At 34.7% G+C, this 25,974-nt stretch overlaps 1 protein-coding gene across 7 annotated transcripts in view; it reads left to right on the plus strand.

Moving 5' to 3' along the window:
• Positions 1-25,974, plus strand: part of LOC143250596 (uncharacterized) — a 103,301-nt gene that overhangs the window by 36,636 nt on the left and 40,691 nt on the right. For 6 of the 7 annotated variants that reach the window (XM_076501398.1, XM_076501394.1, XM_076501399.1 and 3 more), the window contains exons 3-5: positions 9,268-9,435; positions 12,085-12,121; positions 13,370-15,009. In XM_076501398.1, the coding sequence (XP_076357513.1) occupies positions 9,268-9,435; positions 12,085-12,121; positions 13,370-15,009 (1,845 nt within the window). The remainder of the gene's footprint in view (positions 1-9,267; positions 9,436-12,084; positions 12,122-13,369; positions 15,010-25,974) is intronic. The other variant, XM_076501395.1, reaches the window with a different exon arrangement.

Genomic DNA, 25,974 nt, shown 5'->3' on the forward strand with positions numbered 1-25,974 from the left:
GATTTTTTTTAATTAGATTTTTAGTTAAGAACATGAAATATTAATGTAATTGCTCATACATTAGAACCTTTTTCATGGATTTCTTTTGTGTTTCTTTCACAAGACTAGCAAAAAAAAAAAGTTGAATTCCATTTCCATAAAATAGCGGTTGTATTCCATTTGTCGAGAAACAGAGTAATTAACAAACACGTAAAAATAACATCAGACAAGTTAGAGACTTTACACAGAAATTTCGAGCTAAGAGCTATCTTCTGGTTTCCATGACAACGTTGTATCTTTGTTTTGTTCGGTTGTACTTCGCTATATAATATAGACGTCCGTACAGCGTGAACATAGGTTGATCATTTATTGCTTATATCTGTCAATATAAATATCTAATCAATAGTCAGTCATTAATTAATTGACTTTTACACTAGAGGGGTTTATCACCGCTCAAAGTTTAAGCTTATCTCCCTCCGTATGTATACGGAGTCCTGTAGGAAACGTTTGTTAGTGCGAAATCATGGTAGTGTGTTACCATCTCTTGTTTCAAAACATACAGAACCAATCAATTGAGAGCAAACACTTTTACTTTTTATTTCGTTGTCATTATGCATTGTGGACTTTTAGTGGCTAGTCTTGTTTTTTAAGTATAAAATGATTTCCATACTGTGACTTTAGTTTTATTATACGCGTAGATATTTTAATCATAAATGAATATTTAAAATACATTTCTGTATGAAACTCGATGTATTCTTGTGAATTACCCAATTCGGACTTTAGTATTGATAACATAAATTCACGAGATATCTTTGCAGTGGAATAGTCCCCCGCTGGTACAGTGGTAAGTCTATGGATTTACAACGCTAAAATCAGGGCTTCGATTCTCTTCGGTGGACTCAGCAGATAGCCCAATGTGGCTTTCTATAAGAAAACACACGCACGTATTCTAATATTCCGCTTCTTTGGTATTTACATTTCCAGGGTATATCTACAACTTTATGATAGCTAAACCCTAAGCCAATAATAATTTACAGTGATTTTCCTGAAAGGACGCCCAAAGACATTTCTTTTAATCATTTCCACCATATAGAGTAGTGTGTTGTCTTTCAGTCAGTTAGTAGACACTAAAATGATGTCACATAGGAGATTCTTAGCATTGCAATGACATCAGTAAAACGTGACGAAAAGAATTATACATTCTGTAGGCTAAAACACAACATGACATGAATTTCGAAAGCAAGAAATAAGAATATTTGTAATTCTTAATTTCGGTTTTATTTACTTTTGAAACAGAATACTTTCGAGGACCTTCCAAAAGCACATCTAGTTTCACTTCTGAGTTTTAAACCTAGATAACACTTAATTTTTAAGTATGTTGAGTTTCAATTTTAAACACTACTCGTAACATAAAACCTGATATTTTAAGGTAAATACACATAAGGTTAAGTTTTTTTCTAATTTTTTATAGCGGTTTATAAGGCCTAAAACACCAATATTTTTCAGTCTTATTTTAGAATTTAACCGAAACTTATAGTAAGAAGCCTATACTAGAAGCCTAATGAATGTTAGGCCTAAACAGTATTTAAATCATTTTAAGTTGTTGTTGTTTTGAATTAAGCACAAAGCTAAATAATGGGCTATCTATGCTCTGCCCACCACGAGTAACGAAACCCGGTTTGTAGCGTTGTAAGTCCGCAGACATACCGCTGAGCCACTGGTGGACATCATTCTACGACTTAATTGTTTATACAAAGTATCTAATAGACCTTGGCTGAAGATTGCAGAAGGGTGGTCATAGTAAGAAGAGAACGAAGGTGACAGGTTAGCTCAACAAGTATAGATGTCTATTGAGATAAGCATTTAGCACTGTTAAGGTTTATTTGTTTGTTTTTGAATTTCGCACAAAACTACTCGAGGGCTATCTGTGCTAGCCGTCCCTAACTTAGTAGTGTAAGACTAGAGGGAAGGCAGCTAGTCATCACCACCCACTGCCAACTCTTTGGCTACTCTATTACCAACGAATAGTGGAATTGACCGTCACATTATAACGCCCCCACGGCTGAAAGGGCGAGCATGTTTGGCGCGACCGGGATGCGAACCCGCGACCCTCAGATTACGAGTCGCACGCCTTAACACGCTTGGCCATGCCGGGCCGACACTGCTTAGGGTTAGCTACTAATGTTTTTGTGGTCTGTAGGAAAGATATACTTTATATTATATTGTTGAAATGTTTGATATAGTTAGTTTATAGTTAGTGAAATATTATTGAGATTACTGTCTAAAGTATCTTTAAAAGCGAGAGTATCCAATGAAAGAACAATGCATTCTAATTTTTTGAAACAGAATGTAAGAAAGTATATTTAATGATCTATAGTTATTTCAACACCAGGTTGAATGCAAATTCCGCTCTAAGCAAGTAATTTGTGATTGAAAATTAATACTTATTATAAGATATGCAGTTCGGATTTTTAAAATAAAAATCTATCGTCTAAATTCAGATAGTTTAGGCCTAGATTTAAAAAAAATATATGTTGGAGAGTATTAAGCTTTGTCGACCTTTGTGACAATACAAACACTCGCCAAGCCTAGTTTCATATTACTAAAATACTGTCCCCCGCTAATACAGCGGTAAGTCTACGGATTTACAACGCTAAAATCAAGAGTTCGATTTCCCTCGGTGGACTCAGCAGATAGCCCGATGTGACTTTGCCGTAAGAAAACACGCGTATTAAAATACTATAAATCTGTACATTATGAGTCCATTAAACTAAATTACTTATTTAAATCTCAAAATAAATCAAAGTATTATAATTATTGAAAGGAAATTAATGCAAATTTTAATTCGAGCCTAAAATAACACAAAAATTTTAAGAGCTAATATTTAAATTATTGAGTTAAAAACAGTATATCTAGTTATCTATCTTGATAAGACGACTGTCATTCTCTATCAACATTTATTTACAATAAATTTATCACTGTTTGGAACAGATACAATAAAGTTCTTGTTTGAACAACCATTATTTCACACGCAGTTCCATATACGTTACAAAAGAGAGGATTAGATGGTTAATACTCAATGCTATCAAAATTCTTGCTCGAGTTCTTCTACTGTACTTTGTTTTGAAAACGGGTATCATGATGTGTCATTTCAAGCTCAAATAAATATTTTTTTTTTGTCTCACAGATGGATTTTAGGCTTATAAGTGAAGATCTGTGCTACACTTATTTCGATATGTTTGCTTTTGGATTGCGCACTTTTGTTCGTTACGAAGATTGGAATAATCCTTAAAAAAATAAACTTCGAAACAAAACTATGTTATCAAAGTTTCTGGTGCGTGTTTTGATAGTTACAGCATTTGATATTTAGTTATCTATTATACAGCCAGTTTTTTATGAAAGATTATATATATGTGTTATATACTGGTATGTTTACTTTCACCCATACTTCTCTACGTCGAGGAAGTAGCAAAATGTATATGAACATACACTGAAAATGTTCGGTACACAATTAAGATTTAGAGTTAGTGTTAAAAGCTGGGGATAAATTTTTGAAAAGCGAAATTAAGAAGGCTTAAAATTATAACATTTTAAATTGGATCAACTGATAATGTGAAATAAAAGCTTCTGTTTCAAGTCTGTAAGTGATTAAAAGTTTAATTACTGCAAACTGTAATTGACATTTTATTCTATATTTCTAAAAATAATTAATTAATTTTTCCGTTTGCCTCAAATTTATCAATTTTTAAATAGGAAACGACTATGTGCTGACTGAACTTTTATATTTGTTTTCGTAAAAATATTAATATTCTGAAATTGTTGTTTGAAGTTAATGGCAAAACTACACGATGGGCTATCTGCGCTCTGCCCACCAGGCGTATCGAAATCTAGTTACTAGCGTTTTAAGCCCGCAGACACACCATTGTGCTACTTAAGAGTATTTTGAAGGTAGTAAATAATTACGTTGTTTAAAAATAAAAGGCTAAAATCTGTAAGAAATAGCTAATTAATCTCTATTTGTTTGTCATCTATAAATCCGAAAATACTAGGCAGTCAATCGGTTCTTTTTTGAAATTCAAATGAATTCTTAATGGCGTTTATGCGCTGTTCATAAAAAATGTATTATTTTCTTTTTGTGGTTCCTTTGAGAACTTTTCTAATATGATGGTAAAACAATGACCTGCTGTTGTATCCACTGCGTATAATCAAACCTCGGATGTAAGTATTGTAAGTCAGTAAATTATCTGCTGACCAACCGGAGGACTCTTGAAATTGAAGCGGCAATCATTTCTGAAAATAACAATACCAAATGTATCAGTGCAACCAGCTTCCGGTTTCTTTTCAGATTTTAAACCAATCTAAGTCTCCTTTTGAGTTTTCACTGCGTGGATAAAATGGTGTTCATAAGATTTGAACATAGGAGAAGGATTTGAACCTATTAGCAGCATGGTGAATAGAAATCATCTCCAAGCTACACACAGTGTCCCCCGCTGGTACAGCGGTAAGTCCTTGGATTTACAATGCTAAAATCAGGGACTCGATTCTCTTCGGTGGATTCAGCAAATAGCCTGGTGTGGCTTTGCTATAAGAAAACACACACACACATACAAACAGTTATTTACTTTTGAATTTTGAACGTCTAGGCTTGTTTGAAAAGTATTTTTATAAAAGCATTACTTCAAATCAACACATTTATTTTTATTTTATTTTGCCACCAAGTGTTATTTTTATACGCAGACTATTAATTTATAGAAAACTGTGTGACTCCTGAATTGATGTTTAATAAGGGTGATATTATTCACCATTGTATATTTGAAGTACTCACCTTGTATACAAGTTAATTTTTTTATTAGTTTGAACATTGAAGTTAAATTACTAAGAATGTTACATCTGAATTTCGTTCAGCACAATACAGTTACTACTTCAATTTATCTCATGTCTCACTGATTGTTTTGTGTAGGAAAATGTTTATCTGTGATTTTTTATTTGTTTTTGTTGCTACCAGAAGACTCACATTATTGTACCCAGTTGACAACTTTTAGACCTTTCATGAACACTGAATGTCTGTAAGATCGTAGTAAAGTGTACTCAGATAGAGTGTAATTTCATCGAAATTTGGGAAATTGCATTAAATATTAATGTTTTGTTTCGAATTAAGCACAAAGCTAGACAAGGAGCGATGTGTGCTCTAAACACTCCTGGAATCGAAATCCTATTTCTAGCAGTCTGAGTTAATGACAAATAATATATAAGCATATATATGGCAAGTAGGCCATTTTGAAAATGAAAAACGTCACAGGCCATTGCATAAACGTTAAAATCTGAAGAGTTTGCAATGGATGAATAATCTTTCAGTTGTACATCTATATAATGAACTTTAAAGACTAATTTTACATTGAGGTGATATTTGGAAACTTCAATTTCTTGGTGCAATCGTTAGCCGATCGCATAAAGTTTACTACTGAATCATTTTCAAATTTGACGTAGACACTCAAGGCTATCATGATTATCTTTGAACGAAATTTTTGAGATGTAATATTTTGGATTTATTGATAAATGGCAAAAACATACAAGTAAATAACACATGTTGGCAATATTGAAATGTAACCCAATACACTATAAACATTAAACAATTGTCATGTGTTTCGTAAAATAATATTTCCTACGTTTTGAATATCAAACTTTAATATTTAAATTTTTAGTTCATATTTTTATGATAGTAATATATTGTCACAAAGAATTCTGTTCTAATCAGTGACATCTACGTTACTTGAATACACTAAAACTACTCTAATCAGTGACATCAAAACTGCTTGAATACACTAAAACAGGACTTTTAGTGATGTAACCTTGTTCTTCACTTAGTCCATGGCCTATCTATTTCCATGTCTTTTTACTAATCTCTACAATAATATCTTGCTGTTCTGTTTTATATTTCACTTCTTTGTTTGAGATCTTTCTGGGTCACAGCTCTCTAAGGATTATTAAAAACATCTTAACTTTCTATCAGTTATTTCATTGGTTTTTCAATAGTCTGATCCATAGAGCAATACGGATTTTACCTTTATACTGAGAAATTTCAGCTTGGTCTTGAGAAAAAAAAATGTTATAATTTCCACAATGGTTTTAGTTGTGCAAATTATATCTCACTTTGTTTTTCCAAGCATTTATATCAGTATGTGTTCTTCCCTACCCATCAGTATGTTTTACATATAGAAACCAAAGAATAGGCGATTAGAAAAGTACGTGATGATGTATATAATATCTGTCTTCATTAGTCCTCTGTGTTTATCGAGAAAAGTACGTGATGATGTATATAATATCTGTCTTCATTAGTCCTCTGTGTTTATCGAGAAAAGTACGTGATGATGTATATATCTGTCTTCATTAGTCCTCTGAGTTTATCGCAAGATGTAACATAATTTTTATATTGTGTGTCTGTAAGCAAATAAACTCACACATTTTTAGTTAGGGAGAGAGAAGTAACAAACTTAATATAAAGTAGTTAGTTATTCTCTTTGTTTAGTACACAAACTAATTAATTTTAAAATAAACAGACACTAAATCTCGTTTCAACAATTCTGGAATATAATGAAGTAAGAAGTGTTATGATTGGTTACTATGCATTCCTTGCGTTGTGGACATATGTGATGGTTCACAGCTACAGCTAAAGTTAGGAATGTTTTAATCGGTTACTAAACGTCCCTCGTGTTGAATAGAAGTAATATGTGACGATCCATGACCTACAGATCGTTTCACAATGAAGAGGACGAAAATTTATGATAATAATTCTCGTTCTACAAATAAAATAAAAAATATATTGTTTGTTTGTTTGGAATTAAATACAAAGTTAGGCAATGGGCTAACTGTGCTCCGTTTACCACGTATTGAAACCCGGTTTTTAGAGGTGTGAGTTCGCATACATACTGCTGTGCCGCTGGGTGCCCGAGAGTGTAGTGAACAGTTACTAATACTGAGGAATTAATCAAACTTTTTTTCTATCGTGAAATGCTTTTTATTAACAGAAATGACTAAAAATCACAAACAACTTGTCAATGGCAGGTGAAGAGAAATAATCTTAACAGATAACTGGCAACTAATAAACACGTTAGGAAAGATTATATTACTATACAGCACTACTAGTCAGGATAAATATTAAAGCAGTCAACTAATGATCAAGCTTGGGACGATGGTGCATGCTAATAAAGGCAGCCTGGCTAATGATCATGTCAGGGAAGATATTATTAAACAGAAGTCTTATATACAGATTATGTTTGAGTGGGTGGCGACGTTGCTAAATTCCATTTAGGGAAACAGCAGTGTGTATGTGTGTAAATGAGATTTGATTTGCTATTTGTGAGATGTGGTGCTTGTTTCATTTTCCCTGCCACCATATTAAACAACTCGGTTACACTAAAGCATCTTGAGTCTATTCTCTCGGTGCCATATTAGTCTTCTAAAGAAACAAGCATAACCCCTTTATATTAGAGGTAACAGAATGCTAGAGCTATTAATACTTAATGAAAAATAGGCCACGTCCTTTTGTTTACTCTGTTTTAAATGTTGCTAGTTGGATAAGTATTCGGCAAAGAGAAAAGTCAGAGTTGTGAGCTCCATGTGGGAGCTGCCTGGGAGTAGAAACACTTTACGAAGAAATGAAAATTAAAACAAAGAAATTATGTAGTTAGCTGTGTAAGTATTGCAAGCCAAAACGTGGTGTCAAGCCCTAAGTGTTCCAGTAGATAGGTCAAAAATAAATCCACCCCAAAAACGTGTGTAACTTTTGTAGACTGCTGCTCAGATTGGGGCGAGTAGCAATATAAGTCTGGTATCAATATTATCAAAGAATAAAATAAAAAAATCCCAAGCAAGGAATTAATAACTGCGTGAAGTTCATCAAATGTAGAACTACATAACTGGCACGATCGTAAGTGAATATGCGTTTGTCTTAACATCGCGTTAAGATTTGTTTAGATATAAAATCGATATGAAATTCTATTTTCAAAGACTGTATAAGACGGTCTCTCAGATTTAATTGTATTCGGGTACACTTCTGTTATTTTCCCTCAGCTGGAAATAATTTATTACATTTTCAGTTGAGTCAAAACTTAAACTTTTCTCTTTTACACCATGAGAGTTTTCGACACCAATGTAAAAACTACTGAGTGTTACTAAAAATCATGACTTGCAAGTAGTCCTTTAACAAAACTGTCATAACATACATTAAATTCCTAAGGTTCACTTAGCGTACAGAAATTAAACGCAAAAAACATTATGCAAATTCTTCTACCTTCTGTTTGTATGTTCTCGTTTCAGACTTGTTCTGATAACTGTGTTAATTAACATCGTAACTTACAGCCGCTTATACTGGATCTCTTAGTTTTCCATATCATGTCACATCACTTCAGAGAAGAAATGTTAAAATATTACCCAGAAAATGTATCTATTAAAATTGTTTTTTCTCATTCCAAACATTTAAATCGTCCTTAATAAGTCTGATGAAGACGTAGCTGACTTACTTCGGGATGTAAGCAGTGGTATAACCACAAAAGATGAACATCTCCTTCCCCGTATAAAAACCAATAGGGTCTCCTAAACTTATTTCCTTAATAAGTCTGATGAAGACGTAGCTGACTTACTTCGGGATGTAAGCAGTGGTATAACCACAAAAGATGAACACCTCCTTCCCCGTATGAAAACCAATAGGGTCTCCTAAACTTATTTCCTTAATAAGTCTGATGAAGACGTAGCTGACTTACTTCGGGATGTAAGCAGTGGTATAACCACAAAAGATGAACACCTCCTTCCCCGTATGAAAACCAATAGGGTCTCCTAAACTTATTTCCTTAATAAGTCTGATGAAGACGTAGCTGACTTACTTCGGGATGTAAGCAGTGGTATAACCACAAAAGATGAACACCTTCTCCCCCGTATGAAAACCAATAGGGTCTCCTAAACTTATTTCCTTGCAGGTACCATTCTGGTTGATTGATGTTATCAAATTAACAGAATCATGCGACCGCCGTTTAGTTCAAACAGATTAAATGTTCTCTTCCCTTATCAGCAATTTTTGAGTTTGCCAAGCCCTTCGGACCCATTTTTGTTCGCTCCATTTAGTAGGACAATACTTACACCACAGGATGTAAGACATTATCGACAAAACCAAGCTAATAAATATTAAAATTATATAATGATAGTTTTAAAATTTCTTTACTACAGACTGATTCTATTTTTTTCTATTTGTTTTAATCGTACTATAACTCAAGTCACTTAGTTATGTTTATTTAGGCTGTCTGGGTCTGTGTGGAGTGTATACGCCGTAGATCACAAATGTCTAGCAGCCAACCCCGAAAACAACCAGACCGAGAAACAGTTTATCAGAAACAATATTTAGCGCCACCTGGTAGTAGAAAGCTACAGGATGGATACAAAGAAAAAGCTCGTGGAGAAGACTGGGTAAGTTGTTTAATAGATATTATATGTGGTATAAATGTCACAGCCACAACATTTAGTTACAATTTGATTTGTTAATTGTTCAACAAACTGTATATATTAATTATATTAGTAAATAGTCATTAATATAAATTTCACAAGGAGATAATTTACATGTTAGGTAGGCATAGCCATTAGTTTGTCTGTAATTAAGCGCAAATCTACAGAGTGAACTATTTGTGCTTTGTCCACCCAGGTATCGAAACCCAGTTTCTAGTGTAGTAAGTTCGAAGACATGCTGCTGTGTCAGTGGATGGGTTAGCTATTAATTCATTCAGTTTAAGTTCATTATCATGAAAGTTCAAGAATAGGTTTCCTTGTTATAACAACATAAGTTCATTAGCGTAAAAAACGCCATCGGATAGAGATAGGAATTATTGTTGGAAAATGGTAAAATTAAATGTTTAAAATATATTTCCAAACTTCTGTTATTTCGGTGCTATGGTCGGAAGAACAAATCGTCTTATAATAGAGAAAGGAATCTGCAATACATGTATACAATTGTCTTGTTTTCATCTCCTATTTCCGTTTCTCCTATCTTCTCTGACTGATGTATAAATGACAGAAAAAAAATAAGTTAATCAGTTATGAATGTTATGCTAGAATCAAGGAGAAAAAACACAAACTCGAGACATGAAAGCAAAAACAAGTTATATATCAAATTTAATTTATTGTCTTTCGCTTTCGTTTACTTTTTGTGCACAATAATTCTTATTAATTTATATTTATACAAATAAATTATTTTCAACTTGTGTGTCATCTTAGTAATTTTTAACATTTTTAGTTTTTTTCTGTGCAATAGTTATTTTTTCTTTACAAGTTTCGTTAGTTTCCTGCTTTCACTTTTGCTATATCACTAGTTTTATTATTAAAATTTATTTATCAATTTTTCTTTTATTTTGTATGAAGCTTATAATCAGCACGCTTGAAGTATCTTAAATTTACTGTTTGTTTTGAATTTCGCGCAAAGCTACTTGAGATCTGCCTGCGGTAGCCGTCCTTAATTTAGCAGTGTAAGACTAGAGGGAAGGCAACTAGTCATCACCACCCACTGCCAACTCTTTGGCTACTCTATTACCAACGAATAGTGAGATTGACCGTCACATTATAACTCCCCCACGGCTGAAAGGGCTAATATATTTGATGTGACGGGGATTCGAACTTGCGACCCTCGGATTACGAGTCGAGCGCCCTCACCACGTGGACATGCCGGGCCAAATTTACTATTATTTTATAGTTTTCTACATAGTTTAATTTTAAGCGATCAGTGATTCTTTATTTTTTGTATTTTATTATAGACTTCTTTTTGCACTTTCTAATCTGTATTTTGTACTCTTCAATGTGTATTTTATTATACACTTTTTACACACTTAGTTTGCTTTTAACTTTCTGATTCCAACAACATTTTTTACTTAAAAATTCTGCTTTAGCTGAAACAGTAGATGATATCTCATAAACTCGACAAAATAAAGTGCTTGACATCAGTCATATTGCATCATCAAATCCATGTGCATCTAAGTTAACATTCAGTTTGGCTTCTAATTAATTTAAGAATAGTCACTGAGCTACATTGAACAAAATGTGAAGCAGTACAATTAGGAGCTAGGTTTAAGGTAAATTCAGTTTTACAGCCCATGAATAAAATGGTGCAATGTGAGTGATACTATGTTGCTTTATTTTGCCATTTGTATCATATATAACCCCACGTTTAAGCTAAAGCGACTTTTGTGGGTGCTTTCTTTTCCACACAAGCATTATCAAATGCATTTTATGTATTTGTTTTGTGTTGCATCAACCCTAGACACTTATGCTGTAATCGTTGTGGTTTAAATATAAATTTATTAGATTAGATAACTTTATTAACAATTCTTACTTCCCTAAGCATGTAGTAACTATAACCCCAGCCAAATATAAAAGAAAAACACAATTCCAGGAAAGAAACAAAATGCACAAATTCAGACACACCGATAGTAGACTTACCATATCATGGTTATGTAAACAAACCCACCATAAATATCTAGAAACAGGTGTCAGAAGAATACACTATAAACAGTAAAGTAATTTTTGTCCAAAATCGAGAACTGAAATTAAAGTTTATCTGAAAAGGGTTTATTTTGACAATTTCAATGACTGAAGCATTTGGAAGAATCAGTATGACAGATGTGGCAGCTCTTAATCGGGTAAATTGGACGGAACGTAAACATTAGGAACAAAGAACTTAACAATTCACTATCACAAGTTTTCGTATACACCTCAACGAATCAACATCCAATTAACATGAGCAACTTTACAATATTATGCAGTGAGAACCACATTTACAGAAGAAAGAAATAAAATAATTGTTAATTATTCATGAAACACAGTTGTCTCCCTATGCGTTTTCCAAATAAGAACAAAATGCCTGCGCAATATGTCAAACAATAGACGTCAGTAGTCAAAATATTGTAATAAAGGTAAACATAAGTTAAATAAATAATCCATTCAAAAGCTGTATCTCTAGACTTTTAGTTTGTTTTTTTTAAAGAAAAAAGTAGTTTTTGTTATTCTTTCAACTTTTTATTTTGGTTGCAAAACTAATGCTTTGTTAGAATTGTATATACCTTTCTGTTTCAGCAGAATCAAGAGGGAAAGCGCCAACACTCCATATCTCGTAAGAAATTCGAATCATATTTTTCTATGATTTAAACTTATATATTTTTAAACATTTATACCTTGTTCATCTGTGGTTATACGTTTTTCTTACAAAGCTGAAACTGCATTGTAATTAAAAGGCATCCAAATTTAATGTGAAATGGCTGTAAATTCAATGAAACTAAAATTTTGCACTTTATGGTTAAATGAAACAAGTAACCACTCATAAGGAAACATCATAGCTTATTATTCTTAATCTCAACTGGAGATTATTACGAGACATTTCTATTAAAGTGCACAAAATAATTACCTGTGTCTTCAGTACGTATATCTTTATTAACATAGTGTTTTGCCATTACAGCTTAATGAGGAATCCTCGATGTTCCTTTAGTTTAGTTTTGCAAAGTTACACGATGGCTATTTGCACTATCCTTCACTGATTTTGCAATAAAAGACTAAACAGAAGGCAACTAATCATCATCACTCTCTTTATTTCTTGAGCTACTCTTTTACCAAGGAATAGTAGGATTGACCGAAACGTTATAATGCACCCACGGCTGAAAGGGCGAGCTTGGTGGGACGTGGATTCGAACTCATATTCTACAAGTTCACTAATAGAATTAAATCAGTAATAGCAAAATATTGAACTATCAAAGATACACTCTGGAGATAAAGGTCGTTATTTTATTTAACTTACAACAAAAGGCAATTTTTTTATTAATAAATTTGTCTATTTTATCATTGATTACGTTTTATATATAACTAAAGTTAATACAGTATAGATATACATTCAAGTTAGTAATAATATTTTAAACCGATTTTTTTCGCGAACCAGAATTATTAGCTTTTGTTTTTTTAAATTATTAATACATATTTAGTCTTGAGAATGAAGCTGTACATTTTTTAATCGTTTTTAATGAGAATTAGATTGAAAGTTTTATTTTTCTATGTCGCTCACTTTCTGCTATCACTTTCTAAGGTTCAGTTTTTGCATGATCTGAAGTTTTAAGAACAATTATGCACTTTTTCTGACAATACATATCGTCATATGTATGACACTAATGTGTTTCATTTAAAGAATTAATTAGAAATAAAATAATTTGCCCTTAAAGTTTGATAACGAACAAATAGACATTATGTAATATTTTATCGATAGATCGATAAAAGGAAACGCTTTTAGTAGATTTAATTATTTCAATGTCTTCAGGAACTGTAAAGACACGTTAATAATTCACTAATAAGATTTAATCATATATTATATTTTTAGGAACGGGTTGGGTGGGTCAAACACAACAGGAAGATACCAAAAAGGGAGAACTTTCTGGAGAGAGTAAGATACAAAGAAACGATTTCCATAGCAGCATATCGGAAGATGAACAGAACTACCGCACAATTAAAAAACAACTTTCTCAAGATGCTATGGACCAACCTCCACTACCTTGGGCTCCTGTTTCTGTGACAACACATTCATCTGATCAGCAAAAATCATATCAGCCACTATTACCCCGGGCTTCAATTACTACTGCACCATCTCATCAAATGAGGCTTCAACAAACATTTGAGTCTTCCCAAAAAGGTAGCCCTTTGCAACATTCAAGCTTAGCGGACGTCGAGCCTATGCTTTCTTCTAGTATCCAGCATAGTCTTTCAAGCAGGAGTCATGTTACTACTAGTGACGGTACCAGTGGACAGTCTTCTTTTTTCTCCTCAGAAAAGATGATTTCTTATTCTTCTATGCTTCAGGACATTCCTCAGCAGCAGAAGAAACAGCAACAAGCGCTCTCATACCAATTACCGAAATCAAGCATCAATGAATTGCAAAATCAGAAGAAACAGAAGCAACGGTCTGATAGTCAGGAATGGTCTTCAATGATAGATCTTTCTCCTATTGTTGACGTTTCACCTTCTCTAGAAGCAGCAGAACAGGAATTAATGGAAAAATACCAGGATTACATTCCTCCTATGTCTATGCCAAGAGTAACCAGTGGCACTATTCCCGAAATGCTAGAAAATTTCCAAAAGTCCCTACAGCAAACGCCTGAAGATTCTCAACTCAAGATGCAGCATTTCTCATCCTTAGAAGCACGTCATGTACCTGCGACATCCGTAGAAGTATCCAAAGCTAGCAAAGTCATTTCTATGACGATAGCTAATCAGCCTTCTCGGATGACCGAAAGAACTCGGCCAATTTCTAAAGAACAAGTAGCTTCTTTCTCTACGGCACAGATTTCCGCGACCTCTCAGTCTCAAAGTTCAAAAGTTAGTAGCACCCGTAGAGTCCACAGAAGGTTGCCTCAGCCTACCTTAGAGCAAATGCAAGAGGCTATAGCACTGGCAGCTCAAACCCCGAAGTTCAAATTATCCCATAATCGTTGTCAAACAGGGTCTCCACAAACTTCGAAGGGACTAGTCAGTAGTGTAGAAGGGCGAAATGTATCAAAACAAAAATCAATGGATAAAGGTCCAGTTTTTCAAAAACAGCACCAGTCTTTTGCAAATTCAGAAATGGAACAAAGAGGTGAAATGATGAAAATAACAACCGCCGATTCCGAAGAAAAAGTTCTTCTTTCCCAGGCCTCTGACTTGAACGTTTCCACAGCATCATCTTTTGGTTTACAACCTTATGGTGAAACACACAGCCTAATTATGCCTTCTTCAACCACTTACCAATCTACAAGTCTACCGTCTAACGATGGCCTTCAAGCTATGTCATCGACATTGGGAATGATGTACGGCAGTAGTCAACCATTTTTGAGGGGTTCATCCCAGATATATCCCTTGGAACCGGAAAAAGATATTGTAAATACTAGAGGACTAGAAACAACAAACCTTAGCTACAGCAGATCGTCTTCTGTTCCTGACTCTGTCAGCAAGATCGGGGTGCACAGTCTAGGATTAAGAGACAAGGTAAATAAATACACATCTGAAGATTCGAGCAATTCATAAAATGAATAAATTAATTTCCAAGCAATACTTGTCTCCACTCAATATCTTTGATGTAAAATAAAACAATTACTTAAACAACACTCGTTCATATCTTTAATGTAGTTTCACACCATTTTACATAATGATTACGTAGTAGTTTGAAACAGTTAAAACAACTTTTAAATTTACTGTTTGTGTTTTTATTTTATGATTAAAAAGTTTTGTAATGTTAAAAGTACTAATAAGCATTGTGCTGTTGTACAAGGTACCTATTTTTTTTTAAATTTTGATCTTTAAATGAAATAAAATTAGGGTAACAAATAAAAGTAAACTAAAAAAAAATCAACACCAGCAATTCCAAACACTCATTCTTCTCTCACTTGCACTTTTAAATTAGAGTTGCTTTAACAATTTCATTGGCTTGGGTTTGAATTTCGCGCAAAGCTACATGAGGGCTATCTGCTCTAGCCGTCCCTAAGTTTGCAGCGAAAGGCTAGAGGGAAGGCAGTTAGTCATTGCCACCCACCGCCAACTGTTGGGCTACTCTTTTGCCAACGAATAGTGGGATTGATCGTGACATTAGAACGCTCCCACAGATGAAAGGGCGAGCATGTTTGGTGGGACGAGGATTCGAGCTTGTGACCCTCAAATTACAAGTGGAGTGCCTCATCCACCTGGCCATGCTGGGCCTATTGGATTGAGAATTAGAAAGAAGTTCTCCTTAATTATAGTATTCTCCTATTATCTTAAGACTAATAAAGCTGATTCGTTCTATTTTCATCAACATTTAATCTCTACCATGATATGTCAATCAGTTGATTTCCGCTGTGTTATCAATAACAAGTTTTTTATGAGTTGACCTGTACGATTTCATCATCTCAAACTTCTTTTCTCAGCCAACTAACGTATATACTTAGTTCCATAACTAGTGCTATGACCGTTAAATTTGCAAAACATGTATTTTGTTCATTAAATACGTTCATACCAATGTGTCCAATGTCATCTGATATTTCTCGTGGAAGTAGTTTTGTACGATACTATTAACAATATTAAAATAGAGTTCGAATAACCTTAAGCCATATAGATATTTACTGTGTTGATAATAGTATATCTTTAGGTTTGTTTGACTTTTCTTAATTAATTAGGTATATATTTAAATATTAGGTTGTGCTGAATAGTCAACAAATAGTTTAAAAATTTATGCATAGCATAAGGAGATCGTTACCTATTTATCACCCGATTATATCAACAAATATTTTTTTTAAATATCCGAAGAAGTTATATATTAATATTTAGTCGAAAGACAAGACTTTAATAATTATTTCTGTTAGGCTGCTTTTTATACTATATTGAAAATTTAAATAACATAACGGTATTGTATTTTTTTAATTAGGAAGTAGATGGGAGCAGCAAATAGTAGAGATATGGCAAGAATGGGGTATTTAACATTAGAACACTGTTTGATATTTGACACGCTGCAGATTCAAAGTGGTACTGGCTATTATGTTGTGCGCTTTTCTGTAACTTGGTAATTGTTCAAATTAAATGCAAGTGTATATAGCTAAATTTCTCTTACTTAAACTTTGTTCCAGCAACCAAGTAGAAATACATGTATAATCTGATTACGTGACCCTAACGAAAGGGATAACATCATAAGAGGAGCGTTTGAAGTTGGAGGTCAGATAGGAAGCTCCAATAGTCATACTTTGCTTATGGGAGACATTATAACAATCTGACTAGTGAGAGGTGACCCTAACGAAAGGGATAACATCATAAGAGGAGTGTTTGAAGTTGGAGGTGAGATAGGAAGCTCCAATAGTCATACTTTGCTTATGGGAGACATTATAACAATCTGACTAGTGAGGGGTGGGCCAAGAGAATAATATCAGAGCTACAGATAGTTCTAATATTCAAGTTCCTGAATATTTATAAATAAAACTCAATTCAAGACTAAGATTAGATCAAAGTTGAAAGTAAGATACGAAGTATAAATCAGCTGAACGATGGTTACATTCACTTTGAGGCTGTACAGTGTCTAAAACAACAAATGTTATAATGTTTTTCTGCCCATTCAAACATTGTTTCCTTATTTTTTTGGTCCTCCCGACCCTACTTACCAACCTTTTAATTTAAAAATTGATTACAGTTGTCTTATAATTTTATTGGTACTAAGTCTTGAGAGTGACTGACCTCTGGGCCTGTTCTTTTTGTAGGTTTTCTTAGAGCAATCTCTCGACATTTATTGGTTTTTCTATTTTCTGTAGTTTTTCTTTCATCTAGACAGCTAGGATGTTAACCTTTTCTTTGACTGTATTAGTGGCAAAGACTTGTTTCTCATATTCAGCATTACTGTCTCTAACCTGATATCTAATCTTGCAGCAATGCTCACTTCACTGGGTCAAAGATGTTTTTAAGGTTATTGACATAAAATTTTAGTTAGAACTCAGATCTAGAGCTATGTAATCCACGTTTGTATACCTAGCATTAAAGCTATAGGCTGATCACGTAGCGTATGAGCACATTCAGTCGTGCACTGTGATGTAATGTGAGAGAGGATTGTTTCTTGTCATCTCGCAGAGCGTGCTCGTAACCATATTACATGGTTATTAGTGTATTGTTAGCTTGCTTGTGGTGTTGCAGAATGGTTGTAAGTGTTACTTATTATTACCAAGGTTATAAGTAAAACCTAAAAAAAACATTTTTAGCCAAGGTAACGTAATTCAATCATGTGTATTTTGATTTGCATCAGATGAAGGCAGGAGAGAGCTATGCCTTTTCAACTACGTTAGTTAGTCATATAGTCAGGTTGATAAATTTACGGTTTTGTTAATTTACTGTGGCTACTTTACCAGTTTTCTTAAGGGCTTTATTAGCTTGTTGCTCCTAAGTTGATCTATTTATTACTCAACAATATGTCTAAAGTGCTTATAAAATTTCGTTCACATGCTGTTTGAAGTGTATTTAAGATTTTAATTTGAATTGCAGAGATTGTCATCTGATCCATTCCTACAATAAGTACTGTCTTACTTATGGCATCTTTTTCAGCACTGTTGGTGTAAAAGTTGATTAAAATAAACATATAACTTACTATTGAATTGATGACAGAAATAAATACAATACCACTTAAAATGTTTGTCATGAACTTTGTAAGTTTTGTTAATAAGTTCATTATTTACAACGGTTTATCTCATGAAAAATGTGTACAGAATTTACATTTAAGATACTTGATGTACTTTCGCAGTGATCTATTTCAAGAGTAAATAAATCCAATATTAAAAGTAGCAGATATTTTTATTTCTTACTTTTGAAGTTCATATGTCACGTTCTGCTGTAGCCTACCGAACACATAATTCTTCTCGGCATTCAAACGCAAACTAACGTGGCAGGGGTTTAGTTTAGAGAGAGAAAAATCAGAAGAATTCTCTCTCCGACTGGGGTGTTCAGGAAAGTTGTAGTTCCTCTTCGTCCCCTCACGTGAGAAATTGTTAAAATTTCCATGGGTTTTCTTTCCTTTACTTTTATTTTGATATTTTTAAGGTGGAGTGGGGTATTTGTAAGTGAGAGGAAAGACGGGAGAACTGGACGAGAGCAGTATAAGTGAAGTGAGCCAGACCTTGGCCCGAGGACGGAGTACACTGGCGGCTGGCGAATTGATTTAAAATTTACTATGGCTGGATAACCTATGACTGAATAAACGGCTCTTTTCAGAATGTGGCTGGAACCTACAGATCCGATGCCAGAGATTTTGCTGTGGGGGGAAACGGGAGTACCCCGAGAAAACCCACTTTCACGGCCTGGGCGCCGAAAAATCTACCCAGACCGTGCCCGGAAGTAGCTGGGAAGAAACATAGGAAAAAAAAGAAAAACTGATGAACTGTGACGGTGGTATACATGGAAACTGTCAGCTGCGGTCTTGTAGATCAGGTAGTAACTTCGTCATGAACTTTTTTCACACTTGAAGCCCATTGGTGCAAGTGAAAAACGTGGTCTAGGTGGTGGAACAACTGGCTGTTCTTCGGTGAGTTATCCTTCACTGGTCTGTGATGCTTTGTTTCTTCTTGTGATTTTGGTTTGAGTTTTCTGCGTGGAGGTAGTTTGTTTTTCAGTTTGAACTGTCGCGTCGATAGTTATCTTGATAGTGGTTTGAGTCTGGCTGATTGTTGAATTCTGTGGAACTGGGACTGAAGTCTGGCATGATCTGTCCTTTTTCTTTCTTGGACTGGTGAATCTTGACGTGTTGCTAACAGAGGAAGTTGAAGTCTTCTGGGTTGAGTTATTTGTATCTGTCTTCGTGTTTCTTCTGGTTAGATCTGGACTTGGCGGTATTTTTGTAGTTTCTCGTTGGAAATTGTTCGTTGGTTGTTTATGATGTCTGAGTGCTATGTTTGACGAAGTGTTGAATGGTCGTCGATGTGGGCGTTCGGCTCTAAAGTGGAATATGTGATAATAACAGCCGTCACGTAAAATACAGTCAGCACTGTACTTTGACGTTGTCACTATCTTCATGAAGTAGGTAGGAAGGTTAGTGTTCTTAGAAAAAATTTGATGAACAGCATATACATTGGCTTGGATTTGAGGTTCCATGGCTTGTTTGATTTCTTCTGGTTGTATTGATGGGTCGACGCCCCTGAGGAATACTGAATAAAGACTGACTGGACTTTTGGTAGGGGAAAAACTTACATTAAATTCGGTGTTCCATGGCTGGCACAGATAAATTTGGTCTGCGGTAGTGGCGGGTTGGATGAGAATTCTGCCCCGGCGTAAGATTCGGGTCCTGGACGGTTCAATGGTTGCCCCTGGCTTGGCTCGGGCGATCAACGTGGCGACTTGAAGAGGCGTGAGGTTCGACGGTAGACCGTCGACGATTACCGGCGGTACTAACGGCCTGACTGGCGAGGATGAACGTTTCGTCTTAAAAGCATGTTGGCAGAGATATCAGCACGTCTGACTTGCTCAGTGACTAGCTCTGGACTCCATAAAGAGTATTTAAGATTTTAATTTGAATTGCAGAGATTGTCATCTGATCCATTCCTACAATAAGTACTGTCTTACTTATGGCATATTTTTCAGCACTGTTGGTGTAAAAGCTGATTAAAATAAACATATAACTTACTATTGAATTGATGACAGAAATAAATACAATACCACTTAAAATGTTTGTCATGAACTTTGTAAGTTTTGTTAATAAGTTCATTATTTACAACGGTTTATCTCATGAAAAATGTGTACAGAATTTACATTTAAGATACTTGATGTACTTTCGCAGTGATCTATTTCAAGAGTAAATAAATCCAATATTAAAAGTAGCAGATATTTTTATTTCTTACTTTTGAAGTTCATATGTCACGTTCTACTGTAGCCTACCGAACACATAATTCTTCTCGGCATTCATAACATGTACACGTTTGATTGATGTCACGACGGTAGAAATTGTCACGTGACGTCATTTTAGGGTCTACTGACTGACTTACAAACACCACGCTAGTGTATAATGGTACAAGTGATAAAAACAGGTGCCCTCCAAGACCCCTTTCGGAGAAATGATTTACAAAGTTTGTCGAAGGTATAAACTACAACTTTAGCTTTTCACGTTGTTTTACGTTGCATGAATGCTTTATCGTTAACTTTAATATCAAACTACAAGTAACCACTTAATACTTCAAAATAATTATATGAAGAAAAGGTGTGAGACTCTTAAACGAGTCCCTTTTATTGGCTTATAAAAATATATAATAATAAAGTTACAAGGATGTGTTACAATAATTATTTTTTATTTTTAGGCATAAAATAATCTTTAAAATTATGTATAGCTGTAAAAAACCCAAGTGAGAAAATTACAAGACATAATTTCGTTTTCAAAATCTAGCAACATAATTATTTTATATTACTGCCTAGTTTTGTTTGTAACGGTTCATGTCAATATAATGGACAATGACGTAGAAAGAACATACTTATATAAAAAATTGTTCTAGTATACACTACACTTACTTCATATACTGAAATATTCATCGTCTAGCTTTACATCTGTTTTGTTTTATTTTACAAATGTGTCATATTGGCGTATCTCTTCCGGAAGGCAAACCAAATAGACCCTGCAATGTGAAACTTACTAAAATGGTCCCAGAAATATATATTGTTTTTTTTACATTTATTACTGTCTTACAAAAGTCTGTAACGTTAGCGTTATATTTACGCATAGCGATACAACTTTACATTGTTTGGAAATTTCGCACAAAGCTACTCGAGGGCTATCTGTGCTAGCCGTCCCTAATTTAGCAGTGTAAGACTAGAGGGAAGGCAGCTAGTCATCACCACCCACCGCCAACTCTTGGGCTACTCTTTACCAACGAATAGTGGGATTGACCGTCACATTATACACCCCCACGGCTGGGAGGGCGAGTATGTTTAGCGCGACGCGGGCGCGAACCCGCGACCCTCAGATTACGAGTCGCACGCCTTACGCGCTAGGCCATGCCGGGCCCTTTACATACCAACTGGTCTTCTATTTGCATATTGTTATGTGTGTTTGTGTGTTTTTCTTATAGCAAAGCCACAAAGGGCTATCTGCTCAGCCCACCGAGGGGAATCGAACCCCTGATTTTAGCGTTGTAAATCCGGAGACATACCGCTCTACTAGCGGGGGGCACATATTGTTATATTAATGTTCCGTGTTTTGCTTTTTACTACTATAACATAAAATACTTTTTCTTCCAACAGCTTTATTTTATCTGAATGCTTATGAAGACTGCTTTTATCTTATTAGAGCATAAGAGGTCGATATCCTGCCAATATTCGCCAGCTTCTTCATTTTTCTTTTATTTTTACTCTTGTATTGCCTGATATATGCATCTAGGTTATAATTTTATCATGTAATTGTTTTGCTTTTTACCATAGATCTCTAAAGATCAACAGTCTTGAATTTTATAGAGTGCTGTTTACGAGTCAATCGCAAATATATTGTTGGTCGCATTGTCTATTTGTCAAATATATTGTTGGTCGCATTGTCTATTTGCAGTTAATTGTTTTTGGCAGTTCAGAAAAAAACTTGATTTATGGCTTCTATTTCCATCCTCGCTCAGCTTGGGAGCAAACTGAAAGTTTCCACTAAACTTATGCAGAATGCTTATGCTCTACAAGACGACAAGTGCCCTGACGGCTTTCTATATATCTGTTATTAAAGAACTACCTCTGATTATAACAAGTGATTGTCCACAATGATTTTAACTAGGTGTTGAATGGCAGTTACTTTTTCACCCTATGTCCAATGTACTTTTTTGTCTATGCTGACTTTTTTTTGGCAGTCTACATTTGGCCCCTAAATTGTGGTGGTGACAGATTAACTCAGTAATGAATAATTTTGCTTTTAAGTGATGTGAGTGCTTTGTAACGCCTCTGAGACTTCTGAAGTTTAATTGAGCTTTGATGAATGTTTAAAATTTACTCTGTTACTTATCTTAAGTCGGAGTGTTGTGTCATTTTCAATCTTATCTAATTGTATAACACTCATTGTGGGAGTTATTTGTAGTGCATAATTCAGGATAAAACGAATAAGACTGGTACAGTATACGCAGTTGAAGTTCTTCAGTTTTATTTCCTGCTGCAACTTTCAGTGAATTGGTGCCTTTGATAGCTCTTTTTAACACTGTTAACGTGGTTGAAGAAGTCAAAGGTTACCCCCAAGTACTTAAGTGATTCTTTCAAATAGCTTTGTCGAAAAGGATGTCTGTTTTTGAACTTGCAGAAAACGGCTGTGTCTTTGGAAGAAGTGGGTATTATTGCTATGAAACTACACAATTTTCTCACCATGCTAAGATTGCATTTTGTTTTTACTTTAGCGTAATTAGAGTTACTGCTGTACTGCAGAATGATATTTCTCAGCAAAGGGTAGCACAAAGTAAAGGTGACTATATCCACGATGCAGATATTGAAGAGAATGACGATCCATTAGGTAGACAAGTAATGATAATGATTTTATTGCTTCTTTAGAGTTATAATATTATTAAAGACCACGCTTTCTTGGCCTCGGGTTTATCCATGAAAACGTTTGGCTTAAACTATAAACTGATTCAAAGGTTTTAATTTCTCACCTACTTAGGAATACACTAAGACCCAATAAAAACTTGGAGTTATGTATAAAACATCAGACAATTTTTTATGGATTCAGTTAAGATTATACGTTAAAAGTATTACAAACTTACTATTGCAAATATGTTGACGTTGTTTCAGAAAGACGTAGTATAATTTAAATATTTAAATCAGACAAAACAGGAGAAGTTATGAGCGTGATACCTAAAAACAAATAAATAGGGAGAAATTGTAAGTGAGATGCCGAAAACAGATAGAGAAAGTCCGACTATAAGAGAAAATGTATGTTTTTCTTATTGCAAAGGCATATCGGGCTATCTGCCGAGCCCACCGAGAGGAATCGAACCCCTGATTTTAGTGTCGTAAATCCGTAGACTTACCACTGTACTGGCGGGGTGCCTAAGAGAGAAACGGAGTAACATGAGTATAAGATAAAGAACAAGTAAAAAAAATTGAATGTAAGATATATAAAAATTGGATGTAAGATATATAAAAATTGAATGTAAGATATATAAAAACAGTTTGTTTGTTTGTTTTGAAATTCGCACAAAGCTACTCGAGGGCTATCTGTGCTAGCCGTCCCTAATTTAGTAGTGTAAGACTAGATGGAAGGCAGCTAGTCATCACCACCCACCGCCAACTCTTGGGCTACTCTTTTACCAACGAAAAGTGGGATTGACCGTAACATTATAACTCCCCCACGGCTGGGAGGGCGAGCATGTTTAGCACGACTCGGAGGCGAACCCGCGACCCTCAGATTACGAGCGCATGCCTTAAAGCGCTTGGCCATGCCAGGCCATATAAAAAACAGTAATAGAAACAGATTTTGAGTTTGATAAACAGTTGATATTGACAGCTTTGTTGGTTTTAGAATTTCATGTAAAGGAAAACAGTGGTATACAACTAATTATTGAAAAAAAAGACCTCAGAGCTACTTAACTTAGAGTTGCAGCCCAGAAATAAAGCAATCAGTTAGTAGGAGGCGCTGTCTATGCGTCCAATTTAAATATCAATAAGTACTGTTAATTTTATCAGATATCCACAGAGGAAAGTGTATAATGTTGAGCATGGATCACTACGTCTTTCCTGGGTAACTACTTTTCAGTCTAGTGCACCTAAATAACTATCATATATGAATATTAATATATGTATACGCATAAATAGACATAAATTAATATGCTCTTGTGTATATATATATATATAGTGTTATTCGGACTAAAGTCACATAAAACATTTGTTTTGGTAGATGTTACTGACTGACTATGTTATTCCTGATCATTAATTATAGATTAGAGCCGATTTTATCTACAACCTAGTGGTCGCTGTTTAGTCAGTATCACATAAGTGCTGCTTACGATAAATTTGTGACAATTAGATATAAATTGTTGTAGTTGTTAGTATTAAGTTACCTAACAATATTTTTATAACAGTAGCAATTCTTAATGTTCAGTTTACTTAGTAATTTATATTAGGCTTACATATTTACACTAAGTACTTATGCAACAGTTCCCCGGTGAGAAAACTGTAAATTTAGCGATTGACTACACTAAGATCCGGGTTTCGATTTCCCGTTGCGAACACAACAGACAGCACAATGTGGCTTTGCTATACACCGAAAGCAATCAAACTAAAGTTTTTGTACTCGTAGAAATTACTAACATACACCAGTAATTAACACCAGGTCCGCTATAGCCATGTGGTTAAGGTACTCAACTCCTTATCTGAGGGTCGCGGGTTCGAGTCTGCGTCACTCCAAACATGCTCGCCCTTTCAACCGTAGGAGCATAATAAAGAGACGGTCAATCTCGCTATTCGTTGGTAAAAGAGTAGCCCAAGAGTTGACGGTGGGTAGTGATGACTAGCTGCCTTCCCTCTAGTCTTACACTGCTAAATTAGGGACGGCGAGCACAAATAGCCCTCGAGTAGCTTTGCGCGAAATTCAACACAAACCAATCTTCACACCACAGAGAAAACAGTTGTAATTTTAGGTGTAATTGGCTTTATATTATAATATACTCTGCTTTCATATTATTTGATAATTTTTACCGTTAGTATGTAGTGAATGTGGTTTTTGCAATATTTAAGGTAGCAAAACAGCTACATATGTTATACAACAACGAAAAATCCAAAATTTGATCTTGAATCATTGCACCTATCTCCTGGCGAAGAAGTTGATTGAAAGTGTCTCCAAAAATTAATTGTTTGGAAAACTTTCGCGGTGATGATCAGAAATTAACCATGCATTGTCTACAGAATGCATATCCAATAATTGGCTGGCCACGCAAGATTGGGGATGCCCTATACTTCAGGCCATCTTTGTATGACTGACGTTGAATGAAACCATTGCCTTTCCTTGTCTGGTAAACTGGTCGTTGGTCTAAACAGCTCGGAAATTGTGACAAATTAAGCTGCAGTCACAGTCTTTTTTATATCTTCAACCAATACCTTGTAACTGCGAAAACAATTCTCACACAATAACAGAAAAATACCGCAATTTCCCGTGGCTTGCATGTAGTTTGACGAAAGTACATCGGATGACAGTTCCACCGTCAGATGCGTTCACTTTTTCTCTGACCGAAAGTTATGCAAATACGGAGTTGTTGGTAAATCATTCACAGTATAATGACAGAGGGCGTGATTGTAACATTCACTATTTTTTTTGTATACACTATCGTCTAACCACTCTACCGACGTAGTCCGTTCTGTCAAATTATTTTCTTTTGTACTTTTTCTTAAAAGACAAGCATTTTTTTTCAATAATGTCTAGTGTGTGACAAACAAAGTTTTCATTCCATTACCTTAAAAAACAACAACAAATCACTACCCACATTTTGGGGCTTTGAGTATGTTACAAGCGTCACA

This window comes from Tachypleus tridentatus, chromosome 5 (assembly GCF_004210375.1).
Source record: "Tachypleus tridentatus isolate NWPU-2018 chromosome 5, ASM421037v1, whole genome shotgun sequence".
In the NCBI taxonomy this organism is placed as follows: domain Eukaryota; kingdom Metazoa; phylum Arthropoda; class Merostomata; order Xiphosura; family Limulidae; genus Tachypleus; species Tachypleus tridentatus.